We start from the raw sequence: 20,729 nt of genomic DNA on the forward strand, positions 1-20,729 counted from the left end.
TACAAGCATACCATAACTTATTTGCTCTTACTGTAGATATAAAAGTATAATGTAATTCATACATTCATTTGTGTACATAGAATTAAATGAAAGTTGAAATAATTACAACACATTTTTGCATCAAGTCCACCCAATATAACCTTTATTGCTTGTTCGTTATTACATCAACTGTGGCCTTGACCTATGTAACAAAATGTTGAATAGGCAAGCACCTGAGAGGGGGAAAAGTATGAAAACCAGCATAATTTCAGTGTTCTGTACGTGTTGCCTATGTACAGTGCCTTCCAAAAGTATTCACACCCCTTGATTTCATCCACATCGTTTGCAAGCAGATTTAAATCAAAACTGTAACTCGGCCACTTAGGGATATTCACTGTCTTCTTGGTAAGCAACTCCAGTGTATATTTGGCCTTGTGTTTTAGGTTATTGTCTTGCTGAAAGGTGAATACATCTCCTAGTGTCTGGTGAAAAGCAGACTGAACCAGGTTTTCCTCTAGGATTTTGCCTGTGCTTAGCTCCATTCTGTTTCTTTCTTACCTTGAAAAACTCCCCCAGTCCTTAACGATTACAAGTATACCCATAACATGATGCAGCCACCACTATGCTTGAAAAGGTGGAAAGTGGTACTCAGTTATATGTTGTATTTGATTTGCCCCAAACATAGTTCAATTGCTTGGCCACATTTTGTGCAGTATTACTTTTACGCCTTGTTGCAAACATGATGCATGTTTTGGAATATTTTTTATTCACTCTGTCAATTAGGTTATTATTGTGGAGTAACTGCAATGTTGTTGATCCAGGCTTAGTTTTCTCCTATCACAGCCATTAAACTCTGTAACGGTTTTAAAGTCACCATTGGCCTCATGGTGAAATCCCTAAGCGGTTTTCTTCCTCACCGGCAACTTAGTTAGGAAGGACGCCTGTATCTTTGTAGTGATTGGGTGTATTGATACACCATCCAAAGTGTAATTAATAACTTCACCATGCTCAAAGGGATATTCAATGTCTGCTTTTTAAACCCATCTACCAATAGGTGCCCTTCTTTGCAAGTCATTGGACAACCTTCCTGGTCTTTGTGGTTGAATCTGTATTCAAATACACTGCTCGACTGAGGAACCTGACAGATAATATGTGTGGGGTACAGAGATGAGGTAGTCATTTAAAAACATGTTAAACACACATTTTGCCCACAGAGTGAGTCCATGATTGTTAGGAAATGTCTTTACTCCTGAACTTATTTAAGCTTGCCATAACGAGTGGTGTAGCAGTCAGAGGCGTTACTACAGACCCTGGTTTGATCCCGGCTGTATCACAACCACGCCGTGATCGGGAGTCCCATAGGGCAGCGCACAATTAGCCCAGCGTCGTCCGGGTTAGGGAAGGGTTTGGGTAGGCAGTCATTGTAAATAAGAATGTGTTCCTAACTGACTTGCCTAGTTAAATATAAAGGTTAAATAAAGAAAGAAAACAAAGGGGTTGAACACTTATTGACTCAAGACATTTCTGCTTTTCATTTTTAAATAATTTGTAAACATTTTAAAAACATAATTCCACTTTGACATTATGGGGTACTGTGCGTAGACCAGTGACCAAAAAAGTCTCAATGTAATCAATCTTAAATTCAGGCTGTAACAACAATGTGGAAAAAGTGAAGGAGTGTGAATACTTTCTGAAGACACTGTATCTTACCCTGGGTCCTTTATAGAGCATGTAATCAACAATACAATGATCCCTTATAGGAGAGATGAAAAAATGAGCACAGCAAAACATTGTCACAAAATATGTCTTGGATATCCCTTATTCTTCCATGTACCTTCACATTTGAGGTGTGAAAACTGTTTAAAACACAACCACTCGCCTGAGACCGTACAATACAATATATTTTAGAGTTTCTCAATTGGAAAAACTGCATTTAGCAAGTTAACATGTTCAACATGTCTTTAAGACAAAGAATTWAAAAAAAATTATATCTTTGCAACAATGTACCTTAAAAATATTCATTAATTAGCTCAATAAATACGTTTGTTAATATGAACAGCTTCGCAAAAGGCAAAATGGGTCATATCAACGTGAGACAACTGTCTGATTTCCCCATCAAACAGTTTTGTCGAGTTGACTATGAAGCCCTGTCTGTCCTAAGCAGTGTCAGCAAATGAGTGTATACGTTCACCTGGGGTGTAGTCATTAGTGCACAGCACACCGTTGCAAATGGTAGCTAAACATTTTGCAACGGACAAGTTCAGTTTAGTCCTTCCCTGTTTCGGTCGTTTGCTTACGTTTGGTTCCTAGTGAACCTTTGACCTGTTCAATGTGTTCATTTTGGGGGTATGGGGAGTGAGTATCTTTTCAAAGGAATAACAAAAACACAACAAGAAATTAGAGCTGCACTGATACTATCGATGATGGTACTCAGTCTCTGGCCGATACGGTATCTGTAAATGCCAACCAAAACAAAGTTCAGATACTAAGCTGATATATTGCAGCGGGTATCTTCACTTTAGCCGAGATCATGTCACCACTTCTAGAATTATTTTTAGAAGCATTTAAATATGTTTTTATGTGGTATTATTTGTTTATTGTACTATATTTGGTTGATTAGGAGGTAGCGTTGATTGAACTGGGTTAAAGTTATTGTTATAAAAAGTACCGGTACTCGGCGGAATAGGAAATCCTCAATAGAAAGTACTTGGTACTCGGAACAATCAGCAAGAAATGGTAACGGACAGCTTTATAGGAAATGTATATTACTTAAGATACTTGTGCTTCAAAATGAGCTAGCTTTGAGCTGGGCTTGTGTTTGAATATGCTTCCTCTCCATTGACTTTTCAATCTCTTTCCACCATCTCTTTTTTTCTCCTCCCTCTCTTTTTCCCTCCCTTGTTCTTAAAATCCATCGTCCTCGTCTCGGCGCGACAATATCAGCTGCCTCCTGGGACCACTCAGATGAGGGATGCTGGGCGGTGCGTCCCCCTGCACCCCAGAGTCCAGTTTGGGTGTGGAGGTGTAGCGAGGCCCCATCTGACCCATCTGCAGTCCCCTGACGTCCCTGTGCAGGGCGGGGTCGCTGGGGATGGAGCCGAGGCCTGCCATGCCCATGGGGGGGCTGGCCCGGTCCAGGCGGGGGTTGCTGGTGCTGCTGGGGGACTGGGGGTCGGCACTGAAGTACAGTGTGGAGCTGGACAGGGTGGTGCTGGGGCAGAAATAGGGCTCGGGGCTGTCCCCGAACACCGATTTGCCCTCGGGCGAGCTGCGCTTTAAGGAGTCAGACATCGGCGACTCAAGTGGGCTCTGCATGTCCTCCAGGCTGTCCTCGCTCTCCTCCTCGCCAGGCGTCTCGGCGGATGTGGGCTCATCGCTGGCGCTCTGGAACTCCTCCTTGCAGTCCGAGAGGGGTGCTAGGCCCCGCTTCGTCCCCTGCGATTCGGACACCGAGGCTCCGGAGACCCCGTCGTAGTGGCCCCCACACGCCGTGGTAGTCCTGCCGCCACCTGTACCCGTGGCCTCCGAGTTACAACAGTAATTGTCCTCGCCCAAGTTGGCCACCACGCCACCGGCGCCATAGGCCCGGTTGATCTTTCCTACGTCACTCGTTTTTAGTGCCAAGCGAATCAGGAGCCAGTGGTGGTGGCGGCAGAGGCACGAGTTACCCAGCCTGGGACCGCAACTCCCAGGATGCTCCAGGAGGGAGCCGGCCACGCCAGAGAGGGAGAAGCTGCCGTGATTGTGTAGGGAGGAGGGTGCGGTCTGGGGGAGGCTCTTGTCACCTCCCCCACCCCCTAGGGAGTAGGAAGACTCGCCCTGCTCTAGGCCCTCCAGGCAGGTGGAGCCCATGTGGTGGTTGCGGTGGCCGAGGCCGTGGCCTGTGGCGATCTCGGTGGACTTGGGGTGGAGGAAGCGGTAGTACAGGACTAGAGAGGTGGCGCCTGGAGTAGGGAGAGATAAGAGAGGGGGAGACTTAGAAACACACTCTGTGTGATGCAGAGTATTTGAATGGACAGTGATGTACAATACTGAACAAATTATAGTATTCATTAAAGGTAACGGCAGTTGGGTGATGGGATTGAAAGTTCCTTACGGGGAACAGTTGGTTGTGTCTGAAGCGGTGCCTTAGATAGACAATGTATCCCTTACAGCCATGAACATGACTAAATCTGTAATATTTTAGGTTTCTCTTGTATCAAACATTTGCCCGAAATGAAATCTAAATATGAATTTTAGAAGTACTTGTTTTCTTTTCACACAATAGGTTTTTAACATCCTCTTTGATCTGTGCACAGGCATCAGACATAACCAGGGGCTTAAAACTAAATGCTACATCAGGGGGAGAATCCAAAGAGTGACTCGCCAAGCAGGAAGCTGCTCAGCACAGCGATGGGGAGGGTCATGCTATCCCATGATTTCTCACTGAGGAAGTCGGACGCTGCCACTAGTAGGGTGGTGTTCTCCAGTAGCATGGCCTATAGGAGAAGAGGTCAGAGGGAGGTCAGGAGAAGTCATGACGGGACTAAGACGGGACAATGGAATGCAAGGACAGAAAGCGCGTGGGTGTGTGTGTGTGTGTGTGCATCTGCAGCTGTGTGTGCGCCCATATGAACATGAGTGAAATAATAGGCACCCCCAAAAAATACAAAACATACAACTCGTCACAAAGACACAGGGGTGAACGCATAAGCCAACGAATGACACCAAGCAGCAGGAGATTCAAACAGAACTGAATTAAATTCAATAGATCTTTATTGTCCCTGAATGGCAGTCCTCGTCCTCCTATTCGTCACTTAGAAGCAGGAAATTGAAACGGAACTGAATCGGAACATGCACAAAAATCTGAATGAATAGAATGAAATTCAACAGATCTTTCCTATTGTCCCCAAAGGGCAATTCAGTTGCAGCATACCCAAATTTCTCCTCTACTGAATTCTTTCTTCCTGGCAACTGAATTCTTCCTGGCAACTGGACCTTTCTTTGGAACAACATTATTTTTGTCTTACTGAGATTTACTGTCAGGACCCAGGTCTGACAGAATCTGTGCAGAAGATCTAGGTGCTGCTGTAGGACCTCCTTGGTGGGGGACAGAAGCACCAGATCGTCAGCAAACAGTAGACATTTGACTTCAGATTCTAGTAGGGTGAGGCCAGGTGCTGCAGTCTCTCTCTCTCCAATTAAAGTCCAAGGGATTTATTGGCATGGAAAACATATGTTTATATTGCCAAAGCAAGTGAAATAGATCATTAACAAAAGGGAAATGGAAGTGCAGCTCAGTTTCCACCTCATTTTGTGGGCAGTGTGCACATAGCCTGTCTTCTCTTGAGAGCCAGATCTGCTTACAGCTGCCTCTCTCAATAGCAAGGCTACGCTCACTGAGTCTGTATATAGTCAAAGCTTTCCATCATTTTGGGTCAGTCACAGTGGTCAGGTATTCTGCCACTGTGTACTCTCTAATTAGGGCCAAATAGCATTCGAGTTTGCTTAGTTTTTTTGTTAATTCTTTCCAATGTGTCAAGTGATTATCTTTTTGTTTTCTCATGATTTGGTTGGGTCTAACTGTGTTGCTGTCCTGGGGCTCTGTGGAGTCTGTTTGTGTTTGTGAACAGAGCCCCAGGACCAACTTGCTTAGGGGACTTCTCCAGGTTTATTTCTCTGTAGATGATGGCTTTGTTATGGAAGGTTTGGGAATCGCTTCCCTTTAGATGGATTTACAATTTAGAGTCTCTTTTCTGGATTTTGATAATTAGCGGGTATCGGACTAATTCTGCTCTGCATGCATTATTTGTTTTTTTATGTTGTACACAGAGTTCTGCATGCAGAGTCTCAATTTGGTGTTTGTCCCATTTTGTGAATTCTTAGTTGGTGAGCAGACCACAGAACTCCCAACCATAAAGGGCAATGGGTTCTATAACCGATTCAAGTATTTTTAGCCAGATCCTAATTGGTATGTTGAATTTTATGTTCATTTTGATGGCATAGGCCTTTCTTGCCTCGTCTCTCAGATTGTTCACAGCTTTGTGGAAGTTACCTGTGATGGTGATCTTTAGGCCGAGGTATGTATCGTTTTTTTTGTGTGCTTTACGGCAACGGTGTGTAGATGGAATTTGTATTTGTGGTCCTGGCAACTGGACCTTTCTTTGGAACACCATTATTTTTGTCTTACTGAGATTTACTGTCAGGACCCAGGTCTGACAGAATCTGTGCAGAAGATCTGGGTGCTGCTGTAGGACCTCATCGGTTGGGGACAGAAGCGCCAGATCATCAGCAAACAGTAGACATTTGACTCCAGATTCTAGTAGGGTGATGGCCCGGGTGCTGCAGTCTCTGTGTCTCTCTCTGTCGCACGTACGTACCACGTAGAAGCCGGCCATGCGAAAGCGCGAGGGTCCGTCTTTGACGTTGAGGAAGAGGAAGATGTGGACCAATCCCAGCGCGATGTTGAACAGGCGCCAGCGCCAGGGTCCGGTGCAGATTTCCGGTTGCTGGGCGACCAGCCAGAAGGACGCCGTGAGCCAGTGGAAGCCTGGAGGTCAGCGTAAAAATAGATAGCTAGCTGAGATTACTGGTAAAAGTTGATTCTGATATGATTAAGATATATTAAGAGTGTGGTGCCTGGCCATAAACAACTGGGAGATTTTAAAAAGGGTGTGCAGAGAGAGGAAAGAGGGAGGAGAGATAGCGAGTGGACCGGTGTTATTTTGTTGTGTTTACTCAGGGAACCCGGATGTAGTAAATAACGCATCAATGCAGATTCCAGATCCTTTACAATCCTCTGACAGCACAGCCAATCAAAATGGTCAATTATAATCAGCTGATTTAATCAACTCATTTTACCTACAACTGACCTCTACGTGCATTATACCAAATTTACAAAGCCTCAGGTTAAATTAGAAATAAATGCATATGTTAAGTCAAATCAATAAAAGGCATTTGTCTTCTTAACGCAACACGTGTTGTCCTTCAAAGCGTGTTCCTTGGCAACCAGTGTCTACCTACATGACTAACTAGGCAAGTCAGTTAAGAACAAATTCTTATTTAAAATGACGGCCTACCAAAAGGCAAAAGGCCTCCCTGTGTGGACGGGGTCTCAGGAGTCTGGTGGGAGGAATGGAATAACCCCCTTTGCCTGGACAGAAATCTAATTAGCATTATACAACAATCCCTATACAAGTCTGTCAGTTTAAGCTAGAGCTATCTGTTTTTTTAACCATCGGCTGCGTCTCAATCCACCACATCCGCCTTTGTAACACTTCTACATCTGCGGTGAAAGGTGACAGAGCTAGAGCGGTGTTTGTCAAACCATGAGACATCCCGAAAATCGATCTGCTCACAAAATCGTCTGCGGCGTCCGAACGGTTTGGCCTACAAAACTACTGTGAGATGAGACTCTCACAAACACGACGGTGTTGTCTGTTTTGCTCGACGACCCCCACAAGCGTCTTGGGTCTCGTCTGAAGTCGGTACAGCCGATCTGCCAACTTCTGTCTGTAGCGTCCGAGCAGTTTGGGCTACACACTAATATGACCTCTCTGTAGAAAGGTGAGACTCTCAAGAACACGTACATGTTGGTTGTTTTGCTCTAGGAGCCCACGGACCTCACAAGACTCGTCTGAAGGACCCTCAGTACCAGTTGAAAAAATGAATGGAAGTATACAGTATATGGAGACTAATCTTTCTTATATCTCTCATATAGGATAGACACTTCGGAACAAACTTCCATTCGATTTTTTGGGGGGGACTATCTGTTCCATGTAGTGAATATGTTATTAAATGCATTTGTATGGGCTAATAGCAGTAAGGCCAAAAATATTTTTTCTTCAATTATTATTATTTTTTAATACTTCAAGGTGTCTTAAAATTCAAAAACAAATAGAAAAATGATCCTTCTTAAAAAATTCTCTACCCTCCCTCCCTCGTTCTCTCTGTCTCCCTCCCTCCTTCTCGCTCTCTTTCGCTCTCCCTTTCTCTCTCTCACCTGCCACTCCGCAGGTCCACCAGTGGAAGTAGCGGGCGAAGGACATGAGGCTTGCCACGCGGGCGCCCAGCATGCCCGCCCTCCACAGCAGCTGGCACAGCAGGGCGGCCGGGGGCATGGCCAGGTGGCCCGGACGGATCAGGCAGCATGCCCGGCTGAACAGCACCAGCGCCCAGGACAGTGACAGCAGGCACATGCCTGCGCACACCGCTACTGTGGAGGGGGATGGGTGGGTAAGGGAGTGGGGGGGAGAGAGAAATGTAAGACATGTTTTAAGGTATACAGACATTTTTGGGTACAAAAATGACAAGGTATTTACTAAGAAAATGGCATGTATAGTAATAACCAATATGTTCTAAGTGACCGGTTGTCACCGGCTTCTAAACATGGGTCCCAGCCTAATTATATAAGTCTATGGTCCCAGATGAGCTGGCACAATCTGATGGACAGTACAGTTTGCTGCGATTTCAATGAACATTCAGGAGTCATCAGCTCTTTAGGATATGAAAATATATTTAACCAACATTATTACATCATCACAGACATATGCAGGGAAAATGTTACGTGAAAGTAATTAATTCAGGATAGGGCTAGTATAAACTACAATAGTACGTCACCACAATTGATCAGGTGTAACAGACAGCTTTTTCATTACTCCCAATCCAACTCAACCCTGGATCTGGGGCCGTATGCTTCTCAGAGTAAGAGTGCTGATCTCGGATCAGCTCCCCCACTGTCCATGTAATCTTATTCATTGTGATATAAAAGGCTAAACTGATCTTAAATCAGCACTCCTACTCTGCGGCACTTAAAAACATACCAGTTAGGAGACCAGGGCTGTATGTATCAAGTGTCTCGGAGTAAGAATACTGACTTAGGTTCAGTTTTAACTAGTGGATCGTAATTAACAAGATCACATGGACGGGACCTGATCTTAGATTAGCACTCCTACTATGAATACCAGCCCACTAAGATATGGTAAAATTGTAATTATTACATAGTAATTAATTAGATATGATTTAGGCTACATGTTTGTTTCTTTGTAATGAAGGAAATTAAGCATCACCTGTGTACAGTGGTGCCTTACCTGGGGAGTGGAGTTCCACGTCAGTGACAGCTAAGACGTAGGTCTGCAGCAGTGTCTGAGGGAGGGTGAGGACCAGGGCCTCCAACAGGCGGAGGGCGGACACATCGGCCTGCTGCATCACAGCCGCCCCGAGCTCCCCCGCAGTACCCTGCATGTCCCATACGGATACCATGCAGTCCCACAACCTGCCAGAGGGGGGAGACAAAGAGCAATGGCTGTAATACAGAGCTGYTGCAATGAGGGCAGGGCTAGAAGGTAGTTGGTTATGTATGGTGGATGTGGATGATGATGTGTGTTGGTGGGATTGTGTGTCTGAAATTTAGATATGTAGAATTCTAAAGATCTACACATAAAATGCAAAAATTTTTGGTTTAATGACGTAAACCTCTCTAGGTAAACTCTAATGCCCATCACTTACGGTATAGTACTAGAGGGCAGATAGGACAGGAGATCTTATTTATCCAACTAAGTAAATCAGTGGCTGGTTTCAAAATGATTGTTACTTTGAATTATTCTGAGCTGAAAGCAACTTCTCCGTCAATTTATAATTCTGAGGCAGATCGTTCTGTTGTCAGGGTCCTGTTTTTTTAAGGCACACTGTAACAAAACGTTCAAAAGAATTTTGCAACAGAAAACAAAAGCGGACATTTCTAATTGGTCAAGTTCAGCTAGTACCTCCACATTTCAATATGTTTTCTTGCATTTCGTCCCTATTGAACATACCTAGGTGTAGCGACTGTTCAGGTGGGCTCACCTTTGGAAGATGCCCAGTTGCAACACATGCGTGAGGGTCAGGAACCAATAGTGGTCTTCCCCGTCGTCACGGTACCACCTGAGACTCAACACCTGGACCAGTATCCCCGGCAACAGGAAGGCGAGGGTCATCCCCGCCCACTGCCTTTCTTCATTCCATAGGTAGAATCCTACACAATAGATCACTTTATAGATCACACACACAGAGGGAAGAAATAGGTTTATTATACATGTATATCAATGTAATAGTGTATCAAGGTCTATTTACCTACATACAGAGTATATTGGTTACATTCTATGGCGCCTCACGTTCTAAAACAATTGTTTCATATGTGAAGGTGTCACTTAGACTTTCTTTTGGCTACATTCTGTACAGTCTATGGTGGGAGTGAACAGTGCTACATTCCATTGCACACAATGCCAGCTACATAAATGAACAAGTGAGTGAGTGAGGTGAGTGGATGGCTGGATAAATGAATGAATGAATGATATATATATTTGGAAACAATCCCCTCGCCTTTATTTCACAATAAAAACAGTCACGTCAAAGCCATATCAAATGTATTGATCATTATTAATGAAATGCTATTTATGTGTATGCCTCTTGACCACAAACTTGGCAAGGGGAGAGAAGAGCTCTTGATGGCTAGATATTGATTATTTCTGTCTTATCCATCAGGACTGACTGTCTCTGTTGGTGGGGCCCTAGAGAGGCTCTCAGGCTTAGTTTATTTGGATCCACATTAGCTACTGCACATGCAGCAGCTCCTCTTCCTGGGGTCAACATAAAACGTACAAATACATGACAAAGTACAGAACAGTTATAGACGAGCATAAGATATTAAATTCCCCTATATGTGTTACATATTGAAGGCACAGTAGTTCTATCCGGTGAAAGCCATCTGTATGGAGGCCAAAGTTGCTTCGCGCGCAGTCAGTTGCCTTCGCTGGGGCTCTCTGACTTGTGCTACTTGTCCATTGGGTTTCCAAAGCCACAAAGTCAAAATTGTCTATCGTAAAAATGTACGAAAACAAAAATATGCTTTTTGGTCTAAGGTTAAGGTTAGGATTAAGTTTAGCAGTGCGATTAGGTTAGGGTCAAGGTCAGGGTTAAAATTACATTTTTGGAAGAGCAATTGTAGAAATGGGAGGGGTGTATGACTTTGTGGCTGTGGTAACTAGTGACGACCTTGTCATTGATCTGCTTACTCCTCTACACAAGGATGCACGGCGCGGAGGAGACCTAGTCTCTCCGTGCCCTTCGACTGACCCGCGTGTGATATGCATAAAAAAACTAAAAACATCTCGGTAGAAATAAAGGCTAGCCTTCAACTTAGAAAGACCGCAATGAAACTGGCTATACACTTATAGAGAATGAAACAGAAAGGTCGGTGGTAATTCGTGCAATGTTACCGGGCCACATTCACATTAACGTATGCACATACAGTAGCTAGCTAGCTAATGTGGCTAACGTTACTAGGCTAATGTTAGCCAAGTGATGCTGAACTGTACTAGACGTGTACCGTTAGCTAACTAAATACGCATTCCATGAAGTCCATAATAACACATTTCCCCGGAAAAAAACAGAACTATACCATTGCATATAACTAATTGAAGGTCACTAACGCAGTCCAAGGCATGATTGAACATGCTGTGAATGTTTATTTGCAGAATACAGTGGCTAGGCTACTGTAGCGTTTGGTATCCACTTACGCGCGGTTCTTTCAGCCAGTATCACCAGCCCCGACACACCAAAAAGGATAGCCTGGCACCACGCAATCCAGGACCCACTCCGAGCCGCCACGGGCATCATATGGGCGACAGGCCCAGTGTTTATCATGATACGGAGACTTGGGCGCCGCGGGAACCAGCCGGGGACATTATTATTGTCATCCTCCTCCTTTTGTGGATCCGTTACCTACCAGTACTCGTCCTCCAGGCTGGCTCCAGTCAAAAATATTTGACGTCACTGCAGTTTTTAAAGAGGCAGTACACTACTCGGTAAAGTAAGTATTGTTTAAACTCCCTATTGTCACATTGGCGTTGAGACGTTACACCTTTTCATGTAGTGGCTATCCTGATTTATACAGGGCCGGTTCTGGACGTTCTGCCGCACTAGGCGAGACAAACATCTCAGCTAAAAGTCGGAGGAACAGAACATAATAGCAGCCCAATTAATAGGCCTATTCTACAAATCAAACACAACTTTAGCACATTTGGTTAATAGGCTATATAATCAGTTAAATGTCAATAATATAGCCTAATATTTTCAATCTGATTACATTGTTAAAATCATCAATGTCCTGGACGTTCTGCCGCCCCAGGCCAGACAAAAATAATTACATCTTAGACATCCTTATGAATCTAAGCATGGTACTTTCAAAAGTTACCTTTCCACCCAGACAGAGGCTCTACTGACGCAGAAAACTGTAAGCTTCAAATGCTGGCTACTGGCTACAAATGTTGTATAACCCAACAACAGAAGTTCTTCCCTAAAAGCTGCCTGGGTTTAAACAAACATATTCCATTTTCAGAAAGAGAAAAGCTCAATTAATAGGGACAGAATAGCTAAGTCTATTTTTTTTATTTCATTCTCTTTTCAGAAAGAGAAAAGCTCGATTAATAGGGACAGAATAGCAAAGTATTTTTTTTTTAATCTCCTCGAATATTATAGGCTACGGTTTAGCTTCAGATTGTCTCCATATGCATCCGAGTCACGTCTTTCGCGGGCATTTTAGAGCTTGTTTCTACCATAAGGCATCACCGAGTGAAGCATTGTTATAGAACGCTTGCTATAATCTGGATACGTTTTATATATTTATTTAAAAAAAATAAAGCAAACAATAGATATCCTTTTTGCCTTTTTCTTTAACAAAGGGTATGTGATACCCTCACTCAATTCGAGCCCTGGTTTTAGTCAAACACACCAAGCCCTTCCCAGACACGGAGGTATTTAATCAGTACATGCGACAGTTTTGGAGTATTTGGCTATACCGACATCTATGGATAGGATAATTGTGTCTGTCAAACAGGTAGGCTGAACACTTATTGTTTGGAAGATGAAGAAATAAGCTCCAATTATCTATGTCATTCTATGTTCATGCCCATAAACATTTTTGGTGCACTTAACCCCTGCATCGGAGTGTTTCATTGTTGCTATCACTATGCAACCTACAGTTGGAAAACTAAGTTTTTTATTAATAATATCCCACCTGTTATCACACATGGCACGACCCCATAATTGTTACAATTACAATAAAAATAACACTTTTATATAACATATTTAACATATATTTTATATTACTGTAGAACTGTAAAACAGAGTAAGATCATTTGAGCTTTGGAAACAACTGCTTTCATAAATTCATGGCGGGCCTCGTTTCGCTGGAGCAGTGTAAAATAACCTTTATGTCAATGATCCAGCCTTAATGAATTTAGTTTATTTACATATCGAATGTTATTGTCCAACATCAGTTTCAGAATTGATTTATTTCGTCTCCACCTAGAGAGGCCGCTTTCCTCTGCTGTGGTGCTGCATTGCATTCAGCGATGTAATCTCTCGGTAGCTGTCCATGGTACTGATTCTTCCAGTCCTTGGTTCCATCCCTGACCAGCAGATTTACACTAGTGTGAAAAAAGTTTGCAGCAAAAACAYAAGGCTGCATCGTTTTGCTTGGAATAGGTAAGCCTTGGTCTCTCCATTCTCTCCGCGCTCGCCATCCTCCTATAGTAGTGGGCCACCGAAAACTTTCGTTGCCCCTCATCTCTTGGGAAATGCCCCTCCTTATCCTGATGTGGCCCTGCCTGCACTAACATATCCTGTAAAGATCCATTCATTTATTTTGGCCACTCACTGGGATCTTTAATGTTTTTTGTCTGGGAGTCGGATTTAGAAGCAGCATCACCACTGTCATCGGGCGACGAATCTGAGTCTGGGTCCAAGATAGTAGGGTCTTCGTCGGCTTTGTTTGGAGGTGTGGCTAGGCCTGGTGTGACCACCTGTTCTTGTCCAGCCAGGGAGCTGTCATTATCGGTGGAAGTGCATGGCTCGGACTCCTCCGATTTGCCCTATTTGAACAGGGGCTCGTCGTTCTCGTAGGCTTGTCATTCTCCACACCGTCTGATGGACATTGCTGCACACTGATACATTTCACCAGCGAATTTCTTTGGTTTAGAGATTGTGCCTCTTTTCTCATTCTTTAAAAAAATATTCGCTTCCTGATAGTTTGTGTCTCTTAGACATGATAGCAAATTGTTTCACATCTCTATAGATTACTTTTAGTTAAAATTATATCCACTAGTAGTAGCTAGCTAACGTTAACAGGCTAGGTTAGGCTGCTGCCTTAAACACTAATAGAATAGTCTTCGTCACACACAAACATTTAAAAAAATACAATCATTTAATTGGCAGATTCATTTTTATTAATGTTTCACAATTGGATAATCCCATATAAATACACACATCACCATAGCTACCAATGATAGTTGGAGTGAACTTCGGGAGAAGCGGGAATGGGTGGGGGCGGGAACTGCAGCAACGCTATGAGCTGGTGGCAGGAGTTCCGCGGGCGGTGAAGCAGTGATGCCAATTTAGCAATTTTGTTGCTATATTTAGCAACTTTTCAGACTACCCTGGCAACATTTTTTTTCAAACAGCACCTAGCAACAAATGTAGCTACTTAAAAAAAAAAGAACTTTTAGCAACTTTTGAAAAGTGACTCAAACGCTAAAATGCATTCATTTTCCCTCTAGATGACACAAAAATGATTTTCTCTGTAACACACTCAGTCACAACACACGTGCCTGGCTGCAAAAGTGCATTGTGATTGACGTCAGAAGAAGGCCAGCAGCAATTTCAGCAAATTGCAAATCATTGTTGGCTGACTGCAGCAGCAGTAGTACGTGTTCGACCAGCCAAACCCAACGAATATAGTTGGTCAAGAATGTTTGATCTTGAACAGAACTTACAACATCAATCAACATCTCTCAATCAAAAGTGTACAGACAGAAGTACAGAAAATAATGGGAGTCTGTACCTGAACAAATGTCAAATCATATTTTTTGCCGAGATGGCCAGTCAATTTGAGTAACTTTATAGTGTATTGTACGTAATGATGCAGTTTTACGTTATCACGCAATGACATCACAACGTCATTTAGCAACTTTTAGCAACAAATCAACCTTCCTCTAGCAACTTACCCTGATAAGTTGGCAACACTGCTGAAGTAGCTGATCAGTGGCGCCGGAGGGCGGCAGCCAATTGTCAAAATGCCGCCCCAAATTCAAGTGCATAATCTTGCCTAATGGGAGGGCCGGACCTGAGTTTATAATCTTCCATATCACACAAATCCAGGGATATAATATAGAGATATAATACCTTGGGTGCTATGCCCCTGAGAAAACACTCAGGAAAGAAAGATACACTTATTCAAACACTCATGAACTCAAACACTAATTTCACTACCACCTCCTAAGAAAGAGGATAATGACACAGGAACACAGACAGTGAACCTACAGCGACTTCAGACAACCTGCGTGTGTGTGTTAGTGGTGTGAGGGGTCAGCTGTTTGTTGACCCGCACCTACCTGTAATTGCTAATAACCCATCTGCAACCGCCCGACTGAGCGTACAAAACATTACGAACACCTTCCTAATATTGAGTTGCACCCCCTTTTTTCGCCTCAGAACAGACTCAATTCGTCGGGGCTGTCACGTTCTGACCTTTATTTCCTTTGTTTTTGTCTTTATTTAGTATGGTCAGGGCGTGAGTTGGGTGGGTAATCTATGTTTTCTATTTCTGTGTTGGTTTTCTCTGTTTGGRCTGATATGGTTCTCAATRWGAGGCAGGTGRTTTGTGTTGTCTCTGATTSGGAACCATATTTAGGTAGCCTGTTTTGTGTTGGGTTTTGTGGGTGGTTATTTTCAGTCTTTGTGTGTCTGCACCAGACAGAACTGTTTCGTTTCGTGTTATTCTCGTTTCTCGTTATTTTGTTTGTTTGTTTAATGTATTCTATTAAAATGGATACTTTTCACGCTGCGCCTTGGTCCTCCTCTCTTCCTCCATACGACAAACGTTACAGGGGCATGGACTCTACAAGGCCCATGTTGACACCAATGCACAGTTGTCAAGTTGGCTGGATGTCCTTTGGGTGGTGGACCATTCTTAATACATACAGGAAACTGTCACAGCAGCGTTGCAGTTCTTGACACACTCAAACCGGTGCGCCTGGCGGAAAAAGTGGTTTAAAAAGTATCCAAATATCATACTTGAGTAAAAGTAAAGATACTTTAATTGAAAATGACTCAAGTAAAAGTGAAAGTCACCCAGTAAAATATTACTTGAGTTAAAGTCTAAAAGTATTTGGTTTTAAATATACTTAAGTATCAAAAATAAATGTAACTGCTAAAATATACTTGGGTGTGTCACGCCCTGACCGTAGAAAGCTTTTTATGTCTCTATTTTGGTTTGGTCAGGGTGTGATTTGGMTGGGCATTCTATGTTCTTTTTTCTATGTTTTTGTATTTCTTTGATTTGGCCGGGTATGGTTCTCAATCAGGGACAGCTGTCTATCGTTGTCTCTGATTGGGAGCCATACTTAGGTAGCTTTTTCCCACATGGTTTTTGTGGGTAGTTATTTTCTGTTTAGTGTTTTGAACCTTACAGGACTGTTTTGGTTATTCTCTTTGTTATTTTGTTACAGTATTCAGTTTTCAATAAAAAGCATGAACACTTACCACGCTGCGCTTTGGTCCGATTCCTCTTCTTCAGACGACGAAAACCGTTAAAGAACTACCCACCCCAAGCGGACCAAGCAGCGTGGTATGGAGGAGCAGAGGGTTCAGGACTCCTGCACATGGGAGGAGATATTGGACGGACAGGGACCCTGGAGACAGGCTGGGGAATATCGCCGCCCGAAAGAAGAACTGGAGGCAGCTAAAGCTGAGAGGCGGCGATATAAGGTAAGGCAGCGCAGCAGGCACAAGAGGCAGCCCCAAATATTTTTTTTTGGGGGGGACACACGGAGAGATTGGCGGAGTCAGGCAATAGACCTGAGCCAACTCCCCGTGCTTACCGGAAGCAGCGTGGTACTCGTCAGGCACCGTGTTATGCGGTAAAGCGCACAGTGTCTCCAGTGCGCGCTCATAGCCCAGAGCACTATATGCCAGCCCCCCGCAAGTGCCATGCGAGAGTGGGCATCCAGCCAGGACGGATTGTGCCAGCTCAGCGCGCTTGGTCTCCAGTGCGCCGTTTTGGCCCAGGGTATCCTGCGCCGGCTCTGCGTACTGTGTCTCCAGGGGGCTGGGACGGTTTAGTTCGTCCTATGCCTGCGCTCCCCCGTGCCGGACTAAAGTGGGCATTGAGCCAAATGGAGAGGTGCGAGTGGGTAGCACCAGATCTCCAGTGCTCCCCCACAGCCCGGTTTGACCTGTGCCGGCACTCTGGAGGGGCCGGGCTAAAGTGGGCATTCAGCCTGGAGGAGTGGTGCCAAGGCTGGGCACCAGGGCTCCAGTGCTCCCCCACAGCCCGGTTCATCCGGTGTCTCCTCTACGCACCAGGCCTCCTGAAGGTCTCCCCAGCCTGGTGGGCCCTGTGGCAGCCCCACGCACCAGCTGTCTCTGCGTCTCCTCCCTCCAGAGTCTTCCTCCAGTCCGGACCCTCCAGCGACGCCCTCCAGTCCGGAGCCTCCAGTGTCGCCCTTCAGTCCGGAGCCTCCAGAGGCGCCCTTCAGTCTGGAGCTTACAACGACACTCTCCAGTCCAGAGCCCAGGTGCGCCCTCCGGTCCGGAGCTTCCAGAGGCGCCCTCCGGTCCGGAGCCTCCAGCGATGCCCTCCAGTCCGGAGCTCCCAACAAGGGTCCCCAGTCCGGGGCCCGCTACAAGGGTGCCCAGTCCGGCCCTCACAACGAGGGTCCCCAGTCCGGGGCCCGCTACGAGGGTCCCCAGTCCGGGGTCGGCGGCGAGGGTCCCCGATCTAGAGGCGCCACCTAAGTGGGCCGAGGTGGAGCGGGTTCTACGTCCCTCACCAGAGCCGCCACCGCGGAGAAATGCCCACCCAGACCCTTCAGGTTCAGGTTTTGCGGCCGGAGACCGCACCTTTGGGGAGGGGGTACTGTCACGCCCTGACCGTAGAGAGCTTTTTATGTCTCTATTTTGGTTTGGTCAGGGTGTGATTTGGGTGGGCATTCTATGTTATTTTTTCTATGTTTTTGTATTTCTTTGTTTTGACCGGGTATGGTTCTCAATCAGGGACAGCTGTCTATCGTTGTCTCTGATTGGGAACCATACTTAGGTAGCTTTTTCCCACATGGTTTTTGTGGGTAGTTATTTTCTGTTTAGTGTTTTGCACTTTACAGGACTGTTTTGGTTATTCTCTTTGTTATTTTGTTACAGTGTTCAGTTTTCAATAAAAAGCATGAACTCTTACCACGCTGCGCTTTGGTCCGATTCCTCTTCTTCAGACGACGAAAACCGCTACAGGGTGTCAAAAGTAAGAGTATGAATCATTTACAATTCCTTATATTAAGCAAACTAGACATCTCCATTTTCTTGTTGTTGTAATTTATGGATAGCCAAGGGCACACTCCAACACTCAGACATAATTTACAAACGAAGCATGTGTGTTTAGTGAGTCCACCAGTTCAGAGACAGTAGAGATGACCATGGATGTTCTCTTGATAAGTGCATGAATGGACCATTTTCCTGTAACAAGTACTTTGGGATGTCAGGGAAAATGTATGGAGTAAAAAGTACATAATTTCTTTAGGAATGTAGTGAAGTAAAAGTAAGTTGTCAAAAAATATAAATAGTATAGTACTACAAAGTATTTTTACTTAAGTAGTTTGCACCACTGCTTCCTACCATACCCCATTCAAAGGCACTTAAATATTTTGTCTTGCCCATTCACCCTATGAATGGCACACATACACAATCCATGTCTCAATTCAATACTTAAAATCCTTCTTTAACCTGTATCCTCTCCTTCATCTACACTAATTTAAGTGGATTTAACTTCTTATGGCTGCAGGGGCAGTATTGAGTAGCTTGGATGAAAGGTGCACAGAGGTGCCCAGAGTAAACGGCCTGCTCCTGTCACGTTCTGATCTTAGTTCCTTTTTTATGTCTTTATTTTAGTTTGGTCAGGGCGTGAGATGGGGTGGGCATTCTATGTTGTTTTTCTATGTTTTGTTCTATGATTATATTTCTATGTGTTTGGCCTAGTATGGTTCCCAATCAGAGGCAGGTGTCAGTCGTTGTCTCTGATTGGGAGCCATATTTAGGTAGCCTGTTTTTCATTGTGTTTTGGGAGTGATTGTATCCTGTGTTAGGGTTTTCACCATACGGGACTGTTTCGGGTTGTTTGTTTTGTACTTTTGTTATTTCGTTCAGTGTTCTGTTTGATTTATTAAATATATCATTATGGACACTTACCACGCTGGTCCGATCCTTGCTACTCCTTCTCAGACGAAGAGGACGAAACACGTTACAGCTCCTCAGTCATAGTTGCTAATATATGCATATTATTAGTAGTATTGGATAGAAAACACTCTGAAGTTTCTAAAACTGTTTGAATTATGTCTGTGAGTATAACAGAACTCATATGGCAGGCAAAAACCTGAGAAAAAATCCAAACAGGAAGTGGAAATTCTGAGGCTGGTCGAGTTTCAACCAAGATCCCATTGAAATCACAGCGAGATATGAATGAGTATTCACTTCCTACGGCTTCCACTAGATGTCAACAGTCTGTAGAATTTTGTCTGATGACTCTACTGTGAAGGGGGGCCGAATGAGAGGAGAATTAGTCACCACTGCCATGAGGTGACCATTCTTTGACCATGCGCGTTCACATGAGAGGGAGCTCTGTTCCATCGCTCATCTGAAGTCAATGTAATTCTCCGGTTGGAACGTTATTCAAGATGTATGTTAACAACATTCTACAGATTGATTCAATACATCGTTTGACATGTTTCTACTGACTGTTATGGAACTTTTGGACATTTCGTCAGGTTTTAGTGAACGCGCTTCGTGACTTTGGAATTGTTTACCAAACGCGCTAACCAAAGTAGCTAATTGGACATAAATCACGGACATTATCAAACAAATCAAGCATTTATTGTGGACCTGGGATTCCTGGGAGTGCATTCTGATGAAGATCATCAAAGGTAAGGGACTATTTATCATGTAATTTCTGGTTTCTGTTGACTCCAACATGGCGGCTAATTTGACTATTGTTCTGAGCGCCGTCTCAGATTATTGCATGGTTTGCTTTTTCCGTAAAGTTATTTTGAAATCTGACACAGCGGTTGCATTAAGGAGAGGTATATCTATAATTCCATGTGTATAACTTGAATTATCATCTACATTTATGATGAGTATTTCTGTTGAAACGATGTGGCTATGCAAAATCACTGGATGTTTTTGGAACTAGTGAATGTAACGCGCCAATGTAAACTCAGATTTTTTGATATAAATATGAACTTTATCAAACAAAACATACATGTATTGTGTAACATGAAGTCCTATGAGTGTCATCTGATGAAGATCATCAAAGGTTAGTGAATAATTTTATCTCTATTTGTGCTTTTTGTCTCACTCCCTATCTTTGGCTGGAAAAATGGCTGTGCTTATTGTGGTTTGGTGTGACCTAACATAATCGTTTGTAGTGCTTTCGCTGAAAAGCATATTGAAATCGGACACTTTGGTGGAGATTAACAACAAGATTACCTTAAAATGGTATAAGACACATGTATGTCTGAGGAATTTTAATTATGAGATTTCTGTTGTTTTGAATTTGGCGCCCTGCACTTTGTCACGCCCTGGCCTGTATTCTTTGTTTTCTTATATTTTAGTTAGGTCAGGGTGTGACATGGGGTATGTTTGTGTTTGGGGTGTTTATTATGGTAAAGGGGGTGTTGGTTTTAGTGTATGGG

General features: G+C 43.9%; 1 protein-coding gene across 1 annotated transcript; it reads right to left on the minus strand.

Annotated features, from left to right (window-relative positions):
• Window positions 1-120: 120 nt before the first annotated feature.
• Window positions 121-11,766, minus strand: xkr5a (XK related 5a). Its single transcript, XM_023999812.2, has 7 exons — window positions 11,514-11,766; window positions 9,802-9,985; window positions 9,048-9,232; window positions 7,961-8,173; window positions 6,339-6,508; window positions 4,346-4,457; window positions 121-3,923 (listed from the first exon to the last, which is right to left on the minus strand). Exons 1-7 carry the CDS (start codon window positions 11,638-11,640, stop codon window positions 2,884-2,886), a joined length of 2,031 nt encoding a protein of 676 aa, XP_023855580.1. The 5' UTR covers window positions 11,641-11,766; the 3' UTR covers window positions 121-2,883.
• Between the last annotated feature and the right edge of the window lie 8,963 nt (window positions 11,767-20,729).

Source organism: Salvelinus sp. IW2-2015, linkage group LG14 (assembly GCF_002910315.2).
Source record: "Salvelinus sp. IW2-2015 linkage group LG14, ASM291031v2, whole genome shotgun sequence".
Lineage (NCBI taxonomy): Eukaryota > Metazoa > Chordata > Actinopteri > Salmoniformes > Salmonidae > Salvelinus > Salvelinus sp. IW2-2015.